Source organism: Aquarana catesbeiana, linkage group LG02 (genome assembly GCF_042186555.1).
Source record: "Aquarana catesbeiana isolate 2022-GZ linkage group LG02, ASM4218655v1, whole genome shotgun sequence".
Taxonomy (NCBI): Eukaryota; Metazoa; Chordata; class Amphibia; order Anura; family Ranidae; genus Aquarana; species Aquarana catesbeiana.
The window spans coordinates 204,110,128-204,127,707 of NC_133325.1; the positions used below are offsets into that span (position 1 = coordinate 204,110,128).

A 17,580-nucleotide genomic window follows, 5' to 3' on the forward strand; every position below is an offset into this window, starting at 1 on the left:
GCTAGAAAAAAACTGCTATCTGAGGAGAAATCCCCCCACTGTTGGCAGATGCTGCATTGATTTAGATTCTTCTTCTTCTTCTTCTTTTCTTTTTTTTGCTCCATAAGTGGTTTGAACAAAATACAGTTGACCGAGCAAATGCTTCTTCATAGAGAAGGTTATATAATTGCTCGCCAGCGGATGATGTAGAAGTATAATTGCATTAAATATGACTAATTAATATAGATTAATGGTGTTTGTCCATGGCTGGTCTGCTGATGAGTTCACCCAGTGTGCCCCTGTGTGGGTGTGTCAAGTCACAGAATTGATTTGAATGTTTTTTACATGTGCTTTTACTGACCATGACTTATTACAGTTGGATTTTTTTTTAACAAGAAATTTGTTAAAAATGGAAAAAAAACTGAATATTGTGCTTTATGTCCTTACAAAAGCTAAACAAAGCAGTTTGTCTCACTTTTTTTTTTTTTAGGAATGCCCAGTTATATTATATCAATTTATTGGTTATTACTGATATTTTTATTTTTTGGGGAATAGAGTGGGAGTCAGGTGTTAGTGAATGAAATGCATCTTCAGGCTTTTTTTCAAATGAACAAAATTCAATACTGTAGCTGGCCATAGATCTTCACCCATTCTGGCTGATCTTAGCTGGATTAATTGACAATCTCAAGTATGTGGCAGCAGCAGGCCCCCCTGTCCCCCTGTCCTCCATACTATTAAGCTGGGTATACACATATTGAAATTTGCCCGATTCAGCAGGATCTGTGTATAGCCCTGTCTATTCAACAGAAGCCAATCCTTATCCCAGTTTCTGTCGATCAGCTGTTTGACCAGCGTTGATTACTGTATTCTGATGGGGAAGGGGTTGGGGGTTGCATTGCATACTGTACATAACTTAACAGACAGACTTAACTGAAAATGAAGCCCTCCGGCGGTGCACTGTCATCGATGTAGGCACTTTCATCTTCTCCTGGTCTTCCTTCCAGGTTTGCGGGAATTCGGCCGTATGAATGGCTGAGCCACAATGATGTCACTCTCTCGCATGGACAGGGAGCCATGATCGCGCCACCACATTCTGAATGGAGGGCAGATGCCATCCATTAAGAGCACAGTGTGCATGCGCCGGTGAGGTCACCAGCTGCAGAAATAGTAAGTATCCCTTAAATGGTGTACGTTTAGGAGATATTCCTTCCGCGAAGAAGTCGCTCCCACGGACCACACAGTCCATTCAGAGCCCAGTGCGCATGTGCTGGTAACGTAACCGGCTGCTGCCACAGCAAATATCTCCTAAACGGTGCACGTTTAGGAGATAATGACTGTATCTATAGCTAAGCCTTATTTTAGGCTTACCCTATAGGTAAACATCAAATAAGTGACTTTCTGCCACTTTAACTGCTCTGGATACAAAGTCATTCATATGTCATATAGAGTGGTCCAGTGTGTGAATCCACCATCTTGCAACAAACTGATCAAAGAGGTTTGACTATCCTTCTTTTTTTTTTTTTTCTATGGTTTTCCTCAAGATAAGGTGGTGCCAGGAGCGGTTTGTTCACTCTTTTTTTTCTTCTTATTTCCTCCTTCATTCACTTCAGCTGACTTTGTGGGCTAATAGGAGAGTTTCCTGGTGGTTGGTTGGTAAGTGTATGATAGACCACCATATTGCAGAATGTCCATGGCCAGCTTATGAGCATGCATGTCTATCAGATTGTCTTATACCTTCTGCCTTCATTTTGAAGCACGATCCAGCCAATGGATTATAGTATCTGCCAGATGTGAGCGTTACAAAGCTAGACACATCCAAGAGCCATGTAACCAATCAGAAAAAAAGACAACTAGTACCCAACCCCCATTTTCTGTAGTTCTCAAGATATGTACATCTTTGTTGACTTTTAAGACCTGCTCATTGGCTCCTAGTTTGCAATAAGTGGTTCTTCAATTGCAAGTGCATCTGTTTACTCTTGAGGTTTCCCAATAGATATCCATGTACAGAACATGTACGTTGCTAGTCTGGCTAATTTTGAGATGATAATGTTTTGGTCACCTTCAGATTAGAGTAGCCTTTGTACATCAGAGGAACCCTAAAAATATTTGTAGGTCTCGAAGAACTCTTGCTAAAATTAATTTATTGGAGATCAGTGGGAGAGAATGTCCCCTAAATTAGTTGTCATTGGGACCAATGCCCCTCTTACAGACAGCTAAAAAAAGATAATTTGTGTCATGCTGCTGGCTCTGCCAAGTGATGTTGGACCCAGAACCACATAGGCACCCTCAGATAACAGATCAGTCACACACTTAGCCAGTTCTTCTGGACTGCTTGTACAGGTTGATTTTTTTTCTGGCATATATCTGTTGAATGCTGCGTAACTTGTTCAGAGCAGGTAACTCAAGCATTTATGTTAGTACATAGTGGAATTGCTAATGCCATTTTATGACTTAGGGAGCTGCCGTATGTCAAAGAGTTTGAGAAAACTGATGTGCCCTCATTGCCTTTGAAGGCTTGTGAAACCTATGACAAATCTGGCTGATTTTAGATGGCGGAACCTATTCATGACCTGATCAGCACAGTTGGAATTGTGCAGTATCTGGACTTTACGACAGTTAAGGACTGACTAAATGCCCAAATTACTTAACAAGCATGATCTGGGCAGTGCCAAGCTGTCTACAGCAAAATGTAAGACAGGCAGCTGCAATTTTTTTCTCATTTAATGTCCCCAGTTATATGCTACTTCTTTATAAATACATACGGAAGAACTTTAGTTATATGAATCTTCATGTGGTTGTGATTTGCTGTTATTAGCCGGAATAGACATTGTGGAGCATGATGTTATCTGGCTGCTATAAAAAAAAATGCAATTTAAAAATATCTTCTTTATTTTTGTATATCTTCTCTATTCACTTTTCCTCAGATTAACATTTTATTGCTTTTGCCCTATTCTCTTAATATAGGACTCACCAGTTACTTTATTTTTTCATGTCTGTGCACCTTGTAGAATATTTATATTGCATGTACATGGTATACGAGTCATAAGTAGATTGTCCACTAAAAGAAATTTTCATAGTGCTGAAAAAAATTGCTTCTAGCTTGTTTTCATGTAAATAGAGCCTGTCGTGTTATTTATTTATTACAGGTACTTATATACCGCTGTCAATTTACGCAGCACCTTACATATATATTGTAATTTCACATCAGTCCCTACCCTCAAGGAGCTTACAACCTAAGGTCCCTAACTCCCATTCATACATACACATACTAGGGCCAATTTAGACAGGATCCGATCAACCTACCAGCATGTCTTTGGAGTGTGGGACGAAACCAGAGTACCCGGAGGAAACCCACGCAGGCACAGGGAGAACATGCAAACTCCATATCTTTATTTGTCGATCCAGTACAGTACAGTTTCACAGTTTGAATCATTGTAAAGTTTATATGAAAGTAGTTATTGAGTTTACTTTCATATTTTTATTTGATGTTAAATATTTTTATGAGGGTATTTCATTTACAGATTTGTAGTTTTGCCCACTATTTGCTGTCTCTGTTTCAGACAAATGCAATTAATACCCTTACTAACTGCTGAAATAAAACCAGGCTCAGTTACTCTGACCAGACTGTCAGGCAGGCCATATACGGTCCGAATGTCAGCTGGTTCAGCAAGAACCGGCCAAGATCCGAGCTGTGTATGGGCAGGCTGAATGTACCAAGTTGATTGATCGATCAACTTGGGTACGACCAGCATTCTGGGTTTTACCTGCGATTATCACTAGCAGCTGCTATAGCTGCCAGCAATAATCACTGTTTTCTCCCAGGCGGGAACGACTGCAACCCGTGGTTGCAGTAAGAAATTTGCTCTGTGTATGGCTGGCCTTAGCCCCGGTTCACATATATGTGAATTGGATGTGTTTTGAACCGCATTTGGTTCACGTCATGCAAATCAAACTGGCATTCTATGAATCCGGTTTACATATGTGCGGGCCGACAACAGTGCAATTTTAAAGAGAGTCGGGTCCAGTTCAGGTGCAATTTTCAGTGTCATACACTTTAAAAATTTGCACCTGAACTGCACGGAACCAAAATCGCACTGAAACCAATCCTGAACATAAAAGCACCCTCACTGTCCACTGCATTAAAAGAGAAGAATAGCCAAAGCTTTTTTGGCCCTACTTCTCCTATGGATCCCAGGAGTGCAGTTCATTCTGCACTTCTGTGACCCATTTTCAGCCAACAGCAGAATAAAGCCCGCTGATGTCACTCAGCTGGTCCAGGCTGGGGAAAGATCCCAACTTTACAGCTGGAATCCTCCCAGATGCCTGAACCGGCTGAGAGTCTGAGCCAGCTGCTCCCTCCCCTCCACAGCCAAGCACTCCAGTGAGCACTGGAGAGGCAGAGCAGAGAGTCAGTTACTGACCGTCGCTGCTCTCTGCTCAGAGCGGAGGTAAGTATTGAGCAATTAGCTTCAGTGCAAAGGCGGCAGGGGACAGATGCAGCATCAGATTAATGCTGCATCCACCTGGTGAGTATAAGTAACAATGTGGTAGCTTTCCTTTTTAGGCTGGGTTCCCACTATAACCCGCTGCGGACCGCACAGGAGCGCTGTGCATCCCTGTTCCCCGTTTCAGGGACGAATCAGGGCTGATTCTATGCCTGAATTCGGCCCTGAAATGGAGCCAAAGATGCAAAGCGTTTCTGTGCAGTGCGCTCCGCAGCCGCAACAGAGATATGTGAACCGGCTCCATAGGGAGCCAGTCACATTCTCCTGCTATGCAAATTGGATGAGGAGAAATCCGCATCTAAGTCGCATAGGTGTGAACCCGGCCTCAATCTGTCTGAAATTTCAGTTTTAGAAGCCCATTTACACTGTTGCAAATAATGCATGTGTTCCAACGTGCTAAACCGCATGAGTCATTGTTCTGCATAAAGTTAGTGCCAGCTCCCATTCCAGCGATGCAGTGTGTTTTTAAAAACACAACATGTTAAATTTTTCTCTGTGTTTATTGCATTGGGAGGCTCATAGAACTCAATGGCAACACATAAAAATGCATATAACAATATAACATGCATTTTGATGCATGGGCAACAGGTATTAATATGCCTTAGTCAATGGCTATTAAAGCGATAGTAAAGGCTCTAAATCAGGGGTGCCCAACTTTTTTGATAAGCGACTTGGTAAACGGTCGCGGGCCACAATGAGCGGATCGGGCAGATGACAGATCCGTATCCACTCTGCCCACTCTACTCTATGGGCCCTCTGATCCGATACACCCAGACGAAACCCCTTCTGTGTGTTTTTTATTTTTTTTTTTTTTTTTTTTTTTGCGGATCGGATTGGAGGTAGGCAGGTGTAAGCGGTCACAAGTCAATTTACATCTGCCGCTCCATAAAGGTGAATGGAGGGTCCAATTGGGTCCGTCTGAAAAATGGACAGGCAGACCCGATCGGACTGATCTTGTTAAAGTGGCCTAAAAGCTGCTTTCACACTGATGTGCTACTGGTTTACACAGTGAACCTGTGGCTTTCCTGTGGGTTAGCTGCAATTTTCCATAGTCTTCCATTATAGGATGCAGGTGTGGTGACACTTTCTGAAAGTGTACCAAAACAGTACGTAGTATTAGAAGTCTATAGCAGGCCATACACGGTCGAATTTCGAACTAATTTTCTTTTCAAAATCAGAAAGTTTGTTTTTTTTTTTTTGTGATCCGATTATGCCACCATTGATTTTTGAAATTCGGCCGACCAAGCCTTCAATTTCACTGCATGTTGCTACAGAAAATAATTTTCGTGGCCGGGAATCTTCTTTTCTCTCCGTAAATTTTCTTTTCTTATTACATTTCTCGCACGATTCTCCCATGATTGATTAGAAAATCGTTCATTTTTCTAAAAATTTCCAACATGTCCGTTTCCTCAAATTTGATTGCCGCACGAAAATCGTCCCTTGTTGCAGCCCACTAATGGTGCGAAATTCATACTAAAATTCTTTCATACGATTTTCGAAAGAAAATTCTTACGAAATTCGAACCGTGTATGGCCGGCATAAGGTTCACTGCAGGTAACTCGCAGGTGCACTGTAGTAACAGCCTAGTAACCACTGCAGAAGAGAGCTGCCCATATATACACTGTGATTTTATAATATAAACTGACCTTTAATAATAATCTTCCATTCAGGAATCTCCCTCGCTAGCTGTTGCTGTCCCAGGTGGAGTCCAATTGATATCACTCCGCCTGTGACAGGAGCCGGTGTTATACAAGAAGCATCGGCTTATGTGGCTCTGCTGCCTCTGCAGCCTTGCTTCCTCTAGCACCGGCTCCATTCAGAACACTGATGCTCTAGGAGGGCGGCTCGGAAATCAGCGATCTGGGCTTGCACCCTTGCTCTAAATAATAAAATAAAATAACTTCCCCCTGCAAGTCCATGGCATAATGCGCGCTAGTATGCATTGCATCTAGAACGTTATGAAAGACCCCCCCTTACAAGGAAGCCCCCCAGCAGCACGCTGTCATCACTGACAGGACTGCCATCTTCACCTGATCTTCCTTTCAGGTTCGCGGGCTCCGGCCATTTAAATGGTTGAGCCGCAATGATGTCACTTCCGCGCATGAGCACAGCTCTCTAAATGGATGGCATACTTGGAGTAGGCATTGCACAGAGCAGATGATTATAACTCGTTTAAAAAACACTAGTCCTTTACAATCACTTGAAGTGCATATAGCACTTGGCCTTGTTGAAATTTATCACTTTGTTTCTAAGCAGCATGGTTGTCAGATGAGGGAAAACCAGCCCAACACCGCAAGAAAGTTGATGGCATTGTGATTGACAGCTCTGGTCTCTGGCAGCAGGGGGCCGTTCTGACAATGGGGCCACCAGTCAGAACAGGACCAAGTGCTGTATTTTTATTTGTAACAATTAAAAAAAAAAAAAAAAATCTTTAACATCTGTATGATATAATTGTTGACAGTTGTAGTTTTGCTTGGCATTACTATAGGAAATATAACATTAGTTTTACATGCATATTTTTAATGTGTTATACCGTAGTCTTCTTCTGCATTGTTGTTTGGTGTGCTGCCGAGTTGACAGGATGATGTGTGTAAAAATAAGGTCACCTGATTGTTCGCCCCCCACCCTCTCAGACATACTGACTTCATTATCGACTCATCTCATAACTAACACAGGAATGATGGGTTAGCAGTTTCCAGTGAACAGGGAAGCAGTACGTTCATTTCTTGTGAATTGTGCAATGCAAAAGAGCTAATGGTCTTAGAGCACAAAGTAGAAAAAGTAAAAAGCCACTGCTGGATGAAGGTCGCAGTAGGGACATAACAGTCATTGAGAGGAACAACAAGGCCCAGCAGGGGACACGCTGTCTGACACACCTGGAAGAACACTGGTGGCACTAGTAGCTCTGCAAGAGACAGAGGAATGGACTTTCTGACCATCAGAAGGGTGTTTTAATACGTTCTTTTACAAGCGTGCGCTATTGGCATTGCGTTCTCCTATTATTAATAAGGTCACTTTAAACATGCAGGTGTGGATCACAAGGATAAGCTTGTACATAGAGAGGAGAGAACTCAGCAGGCACCCTAGGAGCTGGCTTTTCTTTGGGAAAAACAATAGTGATCAGCTGAGAAAATCTAACTCAGCTGTTCGGTTCTTGCGTACAAAGAGGAGGTAAGGCTGGCTGGGTCGGGGTTTTTTTTTTTTTTTTTTTAAATAACTTGGCCAGCAGACTGCATAAAGACCAACAGATTCCTCATCCACACAAGCAATGAATCCTCTTCACTGTGCGATTGTATTCTGACAGTGGGGACTCCTTTGCTGTCAGAATACACTATTATCGCTGCCGGTCAAGTGACAAATTTCCAATATTCCCGTTTGACACAAGTCCGTTGTGCAATCAACTTCTTTCAAGCTGGAATGGCCATAGATGAGATGAAATTCAGCCAGTCCCCGCCAAACGCCCAAACTTCGATCCATCTATTGCCAGGATAATATTGTACGGTTGTTGTCTGAATTGACTGTTACTGGCTGGACCTAGTGCTGATCATGTCATGTCTCTAGGCAGCCTCATGGCCCATACACATGATCAGAAAATCATAGGAAAAATACCGCTTTCAAAGCGATCATACGATTATCTGATCGTTAGTACTCAGCATTCGAGAGCTGATCACAACAATTCATGCGAAATTATCCGATGGGACAAGCACAACACTTTTCTCGTACGATACCAGATCATACGATTTTTGTTTTAATCAGTACAGTTGTCATTTCAAATTACAATACAAATACACTACAACACTGGCCATAAAACATAGGCTGGCTGCTGGAAGAAAAAAAAAAAAACGAGCAGATTCCTCTATCCACCCTAATGCAATATTAAACCCTAATATACCGTGTGTGTATGTATGTATGTGTGTGTGTATATATATATATATATATATATATATATATATATATATATATATATATATATATATATATATATATATATATATATATAATGTGTGTGTATATATAATATATATCATATACAGTATGTCACAAAAGTGAGTACACCCTTCATGTTTTTGTAAATATTTTATTATATCTTTTCATGTGACAACACTGAAGGAATTACACTTTGCTACAATGTAAAGTAGTGAGTGTACAGCTTGTATAACAGTGTAAATTTGCTGTCCCCTCAAAATAACTCAACACACAGCCATTAATGTCTAAACTGCTGGCAACAAAAGTGAGTACACCCCTAAGTGAAAATATCTAAATTGGGCCCAAAGTGTCAATATTTTGTGTGGCCACCATTATTTTCCAGCACTGCCTTAATCCTCTTGCGCATGGAGTTCACCAGAGCTTCACAGTCCTCTTCCACTCCTCCATGACGACATCATGGAGCTGGTGGATGTTAGAGACCTTGCGCTCTTGCACCTTCCATTTTGAGGATGCCCCAACCCTTAATAGTGTTTAGGTCTGGAGACATGATTGGCCAGTCCATCACCTTTACCCTCAGCTTCTTTAGCAAGGCAGTGGTCATCTTGGAGGTGTGTTTGGGGTCGTTATCATGTTGAAATACTGCCCTGCGGCCCCGTCTCCGAAGGGAGGGGATCATGCTCTGCTTCAGTATCTCACAGTACATGTAGGCATTCATGGTTCCCTCAATGAACTGTAGCTCCCCAGTGCCGGCAGCACTCATGCAGCCCCAGACCATGACACTCCCACCACCATGCTTGACTGTAGGCAAGACACACTTGTCTTTGTACTCCTCACCTGGTTGCCGCCACACACGCTTGACACCATCTGAACCAAATAAGTTTATCTTGGTCTCATCAGACCACAGGACATGGTTCCAGTAATCCATGTCCTTAGACTGCTTGTCTTCAGCAAACTGTTTGCATGCTTTCTTGCGCATCATCTTTAGAAGAGGCTTCCTTCTGGGATGACAGCCATGCAGACCAATTTAATTCAGGGTGCGGTGTATGGTCTGAGCACTGACAGGCTGATCCCCCCCCCCCCCCCCCCCTTCAACCCCTGCAGCAATGCTGGCAGCACTCATACATCTATTTCCCAAAGACAACCTCTGGATATGACGCTGAGCACATGCACTCAACTTCTTTGGTCGACCATGGAGAGGCCTGTTCTGAGTGGAATCTGTCCTGTTAAACCGCTGTATGGTCTTGGCCACCATGCTGCAGCTCAGAGTTTTTGCCATGAGGTGCCATGTTGAACTTCCAGTGACCAGTATGAGAGAGTGAGAGCGATAACACCCAATTTAACACACCTGCTCCCCACTCACACCTGAGACCTTGTAACATTAATGAGACACATGACCATGACACCGGGGTTGTCATGAAAAGATATAACAAAATATTTACAGAAATTTGAGGGGTGTACTCACTTTTGTGAGATGCTGTGTGTGTGTGTGTTATATATATATATGGCAGCTTACCAAATTCTTCTTTCTTTAGGCTTTTTTCCCCCTTTTTGTTTTTACCTGATGAACTGGCCAGTAATACACCTCCTGTATTGGAGTGCCCCCATTCTGGATGAAGGAGCACAGGAATCTTTGGACTACAGCATTGACAGTCTGGGGGGGAGAGGAATGTTTAGATGTAGTAGCAGATTTCGATACACTGCACTTTACATTTGCATATCTGTGTTTCTGGCTTCAGGTTAGGTGGGATTTTTAACGTTTAAACAATGAAAACACAGGTAAATATTTTCCATTCATATCTGGTGGGTCATTTAGGCTTCAGTTGTAGTGTGTCTCTTTTACATGCCTGTTTATCTTGGTGAATGCAGGCCCTTGTGTGGTGAGGTCATGGAGATCTGTGATCTCATTCCCAAGCTGCCTGTAATTCTCCATTAGTTCCTGCTGTCAGAGCGTCTGCACACACAGCTGGGTGGAGGGTGTGTTTACATGAGATATTGGATGAATTGCTAGCTCTCCCTTTCATTATTGACACAGTCTAATGATGGGGTCTCAGTGCCCTCTAAACTTGAATTAAATTTAGCCTAAGCTTTTTCTTTACCTGCTTTACTAAAGTTTTTCAGCATTGCATTTGGTATTGGCTAACTCCTTTTGTCGTTATTGTCATTGTAAATTTGCACAGTTGAATAAGCTTCAAGATGTGACAGAATTGCCAGCTGGAGCTACATTACAAATGATATTTGCATGGAAAACTACAGCTTTATTAAGTCTCTTGTTTGCAAATCAATCAGCAGTCATTGATTACCTAAAAATCTATAAATAACCTTAGATCAAATTAAAAAGCGTAATATTGTTTTAAAAGTAGAAGCTACTTAAAGCGGAGGTCCGCCCACATCGGCAGAAATGAAAAGCCAGCAGCTACAAATACTGCAGCTGTTGACTTTTAATAATTGGACACTTACCTGTCCTCGAGTCCAGTGATGTCGGCATGTTCCCATCAGCTGTCGGGTGCTGCTGCCACCCATGCCGGTAAGGGAATCCGGTAGTGAGGTCTGGCAGCGGGGGGAGGAGGGAGCTGAGTTGCTGAAGTCATCCCCCCCCCCCCCGAAAGGTGCCAAATGTGGCGCTGGAGGTGGTGTGGAGACAAATGAGCGGAAGTTCCAATTTTGGGTGGAACTCCGCTTTAAAGAAATATGCTAAAAAAAATGCTAATGTAACCGATTTAAAGAGGCGCTCCAGGCCCCCCCCCCCCCAAAAAAGCCTTGCAGCTTCACAACCAGTTTCCTACTGTGCATGTGAATGGTCCCGCAGTCTTCTGGTACCTGTGATGTGTCCAAGAAGACTGCGGGGGAAGTAGGGGGGGGGGTGAACTTCCAGCTTAGATCGCCATGGTACATCTGACCAGAAGTGGGTAGCTGTCATAAGCAGGTACCCGCTTCTCCTCCCCCCCCCCCCCCCAAGCATAAACAAAGTGAATTGCACTGCAGCATGAGAGTTGAGCTTTTTTGAAGCTGTGACCAAAAAAGGCAGGCAGAGGTTCAGTCCCCAGATGGCCATCTTGGTAGAGGCTGGAGTTTGCTTCCTTATGTCAGAGCCTCCAGCAAGGAGAACAGTGAGCAGCACAATAGTGATAGCACCACTCCGAATCTCATAGAATAGCAGTCAGAAGCAGCAGAGTGCACAGACACAGGGCATCAACAGGTTTTTTTTTTTTTTTTTCATTTATTGAACAATTATAACCTAAAGCTTTCAATAGTATATTTAACTAAAATAGAAGCAAATAAAATAAGTTTGCTTTCATTGTTGCATATATTTTAAGCTCCTCTTAGAAAAGCGGTTGTGTGTGTTTTTGTTTTTTTTGTTTTTTTAATTATTATGTAATTGTTCCTATTGGTTATATTATACCTCTGTTTTAATAGCATCTTTAAGCTTTTATATCGCTTTTAATGTTTTGTTTAAATTCACGCCAAATAGTAACTTTCCATCTACTTTGTAATGAATATTTTAGGCTAGTGAGATTTTTTTGAGCACAAGAGGTGTGGCTCATTGACCTTCGGTTGGCAATTCTTGTCATTGTCACCCTAGAGCCAGCCAGTGTGTGCATCGTGTCACTCGCTTGACACTGACATTTTCAGTCAAGTTGGCCTTTAAATTCCTAAAGTATGAATGTGAACTTTATGCATATTTTGCAGCCATTACTTACAGCTATAATTCCTTGTAATGTTCACTCCCTTTGGTAAACGAGGTGTAAAACAGCTACTTGCACGTTCTATGTATTTACATTGCATATTATTACCACAGACAGGTCCTTTTAGGCCTGGTTCACACTGCCGCAACTTGTCATGCGACTCAAGAGTTTAAAGTCGCATGACAAGTCATGCTCCATTCGCTGCAATGGAACCTTTCTAATTGGTGCGACTCAAGACGCTCCTACTTAGAAAAAGGTTCCTGCACTACTTTTGGTGTGACTTCAATCCGACTTACTGTTTAAAGAAGTCATAAACAAGCCACAATGATGTGGCGCAGGGATGTCGGATTCAAAGTCGCGGCAGTGTGAACCCAGGCTTTAGGCCTCAACCAATAATTGTCCCCTGTGTTGACCACTGAAAACTGTGGTGGGCAATAACTCTCCCCTAGATAAGAGTATGGGGCCACATATGAGGTCTTTGCAGAACTGCTTCCAATGATCCTTGCAGAATTGGAGGTTCACATATCTGTTAGGTTAGCCAAATGTTAGCATATTGGGCTGCCCGTGATCTGCCTGTATAAAAGCAGACTGTCTTGTAATACAAAATGGGGAAGGTGGCACCGAGTGAGCTGATTGCTTTTATCATTATATTTTAATGGAGGAGGTGTCTGCATGCCCTGTGTATGCACCTCTGGCTGTCTCTCCCCCATCCCTCCCTCTTCTCCCTCTATCTCTTTCCAGAGCCTTCCTCTGAGTTGCTTCTTTCACAACAGCCAGAGCAGGGGGATTCCAGTCATACTCTTACCAGTACAGCTGTTTCCATTCTGCACTTTTTTTTTTTTTTTTTCACAGTGTGTCTGGGTGGGGTGGCTGTGGTGTGCAGATCTTTGCATGTTCGCGTTTGCCGTGACGTGGTCATTGCTTGTTTCCTTCCTGTAGTTCACAAGCTTGTTCTTCAGATAAGAATGTATTTACAGTGCAGACAAGACCTGAAAATGTCAGAGGGACAAATGCTGAGAACTCATGGTTTTGTTATCAGTTTTATTGACTCGTGATGTTATGCATGACATTCTCAGGTTCTCTTTAAATGTGCTCTTTAACTACCATTCCTTTCTAATGTTAGGTTGCAAACAAATTTTTTTTTTTTTTTTTGCTAATGTAAGCATTGAAAATGAACTGAATCTCTTAATTGTAGAAAATGTGATTACTTATAGGGAAGGTGACTGTATCTTGTGGGGTTGATTGAATTGTATTCCCACTATTTGTCCTAGTAAGTCTTCATAATGAAGGTTGCTGACCTTGTTTGTAGCACTACCATTAAATATCATTAAGTTTTTTGTTTCTGTTTTGATATCTTGCAGGTCCTGACAATCCCATGAAAAGAGCACTTTAAGAAAAGTATTTGTCTTCATTTAACGTAAAAAGTCAAGAAAAGTGGAATATTTATGTAAGCTACAATAGCTTAAAGAAGCACTTAAAGACCCACACTGTCCATATTGCTGCTTGTTGCCTTCTAAAACAAAAGTAAGGTGACCCATACTTCTCATGAGGAGTTGTGGGAAGGGGACGCACTAGGATGGCCACTGCCGTGCAACCGACTGAACTGGTCTTTGAATTTGCAAGCAATGTCATGGACGACGAGAATCAGGTAGGTGACGCTAATACAGATTTGTTTTCTGAGCAACACCCGCCTTAAAGCAAATTTCCAACCTCACCTGTTTTATCTCATCTGCTTTTGCCCTTGGTACTTGGAGAAAAACTTTGCAGCTCTTCAGTTTCCCCCACCTCTCCACTGTGTGCCTCCAATGTTTTATTGAAGAGCATTGCAAAACACTTCCTCTCTGCAGAGGGCCAGTGTTCCACAAGACCCACTGACTGTCTTTAAACATGCCTCCTGAGATTAAGGGGGTCTCATTCACAGCTGCTTTGCCACTTTGTGGTGCATATGACTTCTATAGAGCCAATTTCATCTGGATGAGTAAAACGTCATATCCTCTGCCTGTGCACACTGAATCCTGTTTAGGAACTGCAGATATCAATGTACTACAAGTTGTTGTGTTGCTCTCTCTGTGAATGCAATGATTTCTCAGTGAGTACAACTGGCTTGCCATACTTCTTATTGTATTGGATGATAATGTGAGCTGTATTGTACACTTTTACAGAGGCAGTAATAAATATGGAGGATAACTCGTCTGCTGATGTGCTGGCTCCACCTTAGTGCAGAGCATGGTAAAAAACTAAGTATGGTCATTTTTTCCAAGATGTGGTCATGTCATCATTTTCTCTCCATTTTTACGGTAGAAAACCTGAAATGAATGTTAAAATAAAAAAGAAATCTTCACAGTACACAGGGAGTGGACTATAAAAATATAGATTGCCGTAGACTGGAGCTTTATAATACAAAATAGTGACTGGTTGAGAAAATCCAGTTGAGCTTCTCAATCTCTGGGACCACATTCGCACCTTTGTCCTAAGTAGTAAAGTTTGCGGGTAATGTTCTGTCTCCGAAGTAGTCACTCTGCCAGATGAAACATATAGAAAAAATAGGCAACCCTGGCTCAAACACTGCAAACGGATTCGACCACTGGGCCACAATGTCCTGCCATTGTGTGAACTGAGTCACATTTAGCTATATAACTTGGGGGCCTTTGGCAACAACAGCCCTTGCCACCCATCCAAAAAGCAATCCATGGTGGATTACTTTTTAGAGGCATTTTACAGGCAGTGAGAAGACAATATGTCATTCCTTCACTGCCGTGCTACAACCACATGAATTACATGTGGGTGCAGTATGACCCTATTTACTTGAATGAGTCGTATTCAATGGTGATACTGCCCGCTGATCCTGACAGATAGGATAATTTTTTGGCATGTATGCAGCCCAGTCTGGCTGCCTTTGTCACGAGTAGTCAAGGGATGTAAAAATATGTCTCAACTGCTTGTTTTTACTGCATCCTGACTGCAAGTATAAAAGAAACCTTACAGTATAATCATTCTTGACCCACAATATAGGATGACAGCAGGACCTCTTTGATGTCAAATGTGGTTTTGCAATTGCTACATCTCCAATCTCTGAATGATATGGTGTCTTTTGTGCCTCCCTGACAGAAGTGCCACTAATCAGATATGGAGAGCATTTATCTATATCCTGGTCCTGGTGTGGATAGGTTAAGCATCATGGGTGATCAGTTGACAGGAATCAGCGGTAATTGGTAAGCTTGTAGATCAGGGGTGTTAAACCTTTTGAAGAGCGAGGGCCACTTAACCACTTGCCTACTGGGCAATTTTACCCCCTTCCTGCCTGGGCCAATTTTCAGCTTTCAGCTCTGTTGCACTTTGAATGACAATTGCACAGTCAAGCAACACTGCACTTTTTTTTTTTTCTTTTAGACAGATGGAGCTTTCTTTTGATGGTATTTAATCGCCACTGGGTTTTTTTTTGTTTGTTTGTTTTGCTAAACAAACGTAAAGACTGAAAGATTTGAAAAAAAAAAAAGTTTTTTTTTTTTCGTTTCTGTTATAAAATTTTGTGAATAAGTCATTTTTCTCCTTCACTATTGTGCACTGATGAGGGTGCACTGATGGGCATCTTTGACAGGCAACACTGATGGGCACTGATTAGCGACACTGATGCGCACTGACTGCACGTGAGGAGAGGACTGCCGATAACCGGCAAATCCTGTTTACACTGTGATCAGCTGTGATTGGACACAGCTGGTCACATGGTAAAGAACCACTGTGATTGGCTCTTTGTCCCGATCTGTGATCCGCTGTGTCCGAAGGACACAGAGATCACAGTGTGCTCCCGAACCGCGATCAATAGACGCCCTCCTGAAAATGTGCGACTGGTCGTCATTTGGCTAAATCACAGTCGTGAAAAGGTTAAATGGTTCTGGTAACAGCTCCCAGGCCACAATGAAATTAAATTGTTCAGGATTTCACATTTGTTTTATTTTGAGTAGCATTATGAAGATTTCAAACAACGACCAGGATCATCATTTTCTGTGAGACCAGTCCCCATTGGATGTTTACCCACTGTTTATTCACAATCTCAAAAAGAAAGAGTGGATGACGCTAGTGTGAACACTGACTTTGTTTACATTTTAACAGGGCTCTGTCTATTTCCATGGTTGCAGGAGGAAAATAAAGAGGATTGGTTCCAATATATGCCGCCCTTCCTGTCCAAGTGTAAAACAGAATGTAAAAAGGAGCCCACCATTGCGACTCCTGATAATACACCAGTGTTTAGGGGTGTGTGCTAAAAACACGTATGAACTATGAGGTTCTACCGCTCCCGAAACCACGAATATATACGATCCCTTACTGTCCTGATCCCCCTATAAGGCTGTTTTCACACTGATGCGCTGCAGTTTACCAGCACAGGGAACCTGCGACTTTCCTATGGGTTAGCTGTGCTGTGTTGTTTAATGCACTGACCTTCTTTTCCTCTAGCAGCTGCTGCTGGCATTGTTCTCCAGGCTGCTAGAACGGATTAGAGGCAGAGCGCAGTTGGTATCACTCCGCCTGGAACAGGAGCTGGCGCTACAGAGGAAGCATCGACCTATGCGGCTCCTGCTCCCTCTGTGGACATCTGCTGCCTGTGCCCCCTCACTGCAGTCTGATGCTCTGGGCTGGTGGGAAGGCAAGCGTAGATCACGATCAACGGGTTTCATCCCCGAGCATGCGCTTCACTGGTTAGAGGTCGCGGGCCACATCAGAGGGCTCTGCGGGCCACGGGTTGAGCACCCTTGTTGTAGATTTACTGCAACAGGCACCTCACTGGTAACTGATCTCAGAGGGAAGAATGGCTTTTATTGGAGTATCTTGGCCTCTAGACTTTTGCTCCTCCATAATCTACAGTGTCTGCAGAGCACATAGACATGCTGGCATGATACAAAGCCAGGCAGCAATGTGCAGCCATTCAGAAATCATCTCTTTCTTCTGCCATCACCAAGCTAATAAATGTTGAAACATGGCTAACTGCTCATCATTGCTTTCTTGCATAATTAAATATAAAATGTTCCAGCTACATTACGAGCCAAGATGCATTTTTAATGAACAGTTGTCACCCGTAGGATCATGACTGAAAAAAGTGAAGGCAGCAATTATGAAGGAAGACTTTGGTTTTTTTGATTTGTATTTTTTTAAAACTGTATTTTGTTTAAACCGTGACAGCAGAATGGTATTTCTGACCCCTTAATTGGGTTCAGGAGCCAGTAATCTGAAATGCTAATGAAGATGTGTGCTCATAACAAATGTCACCTGGGAGCTGGGCAGACGCCTCCCAAAGTTGGTTTAGAGCAAACAGATAAAGCAGTGACTGATCTGCTTGCTGACCAAGGGCAATATGTAATCTGTACCTTGACACACCCAAAACTCTGGCCCATCCACTTTATGAGCCTTTGTTAGTCTTTGCAATGCTCAGGTGATAAGCCCACGTCACTGCTGAGTGGGCGTTTCATAACATTTCTGGCTTTTTTTGCAGA

General features: G+C 42.6%; 1 protein-coding gene across 5 annotated transcripts in view; it reads left to right on the forward strand.

Annotated features, from left to right (window-relative positions):
* Positions 1 to 17,580, forward strand: part of ELF1 (E74 like ETS transcription factor 1) — a 222,084-nt gene that overhangs the window by 159,612 nt on the left and 44,892 nt on the right. For 4 of the 5 annotated variants that reach the window (XM_073614221.1, XM_073614222.1, XM_073614220.1 and 1 more), the window contains one exon: positions 13,456 to 13,742. In XM_073614221.1, coding sequence (XP_073470322.1) covers positions 13,671 to 13,742 — 72 coding nt within the window. In that variant the 5' untranslated portion in view covers positions 13,456 to 13,670. Of the gene's footprint in view, positions 1 to 13,073; positions 13,171 to 13,455; positions 13,743 to 17,580 lie in introns of those variants that run through there. The other variant, XM_073614225.1, reaches the window with a different exon arrangement.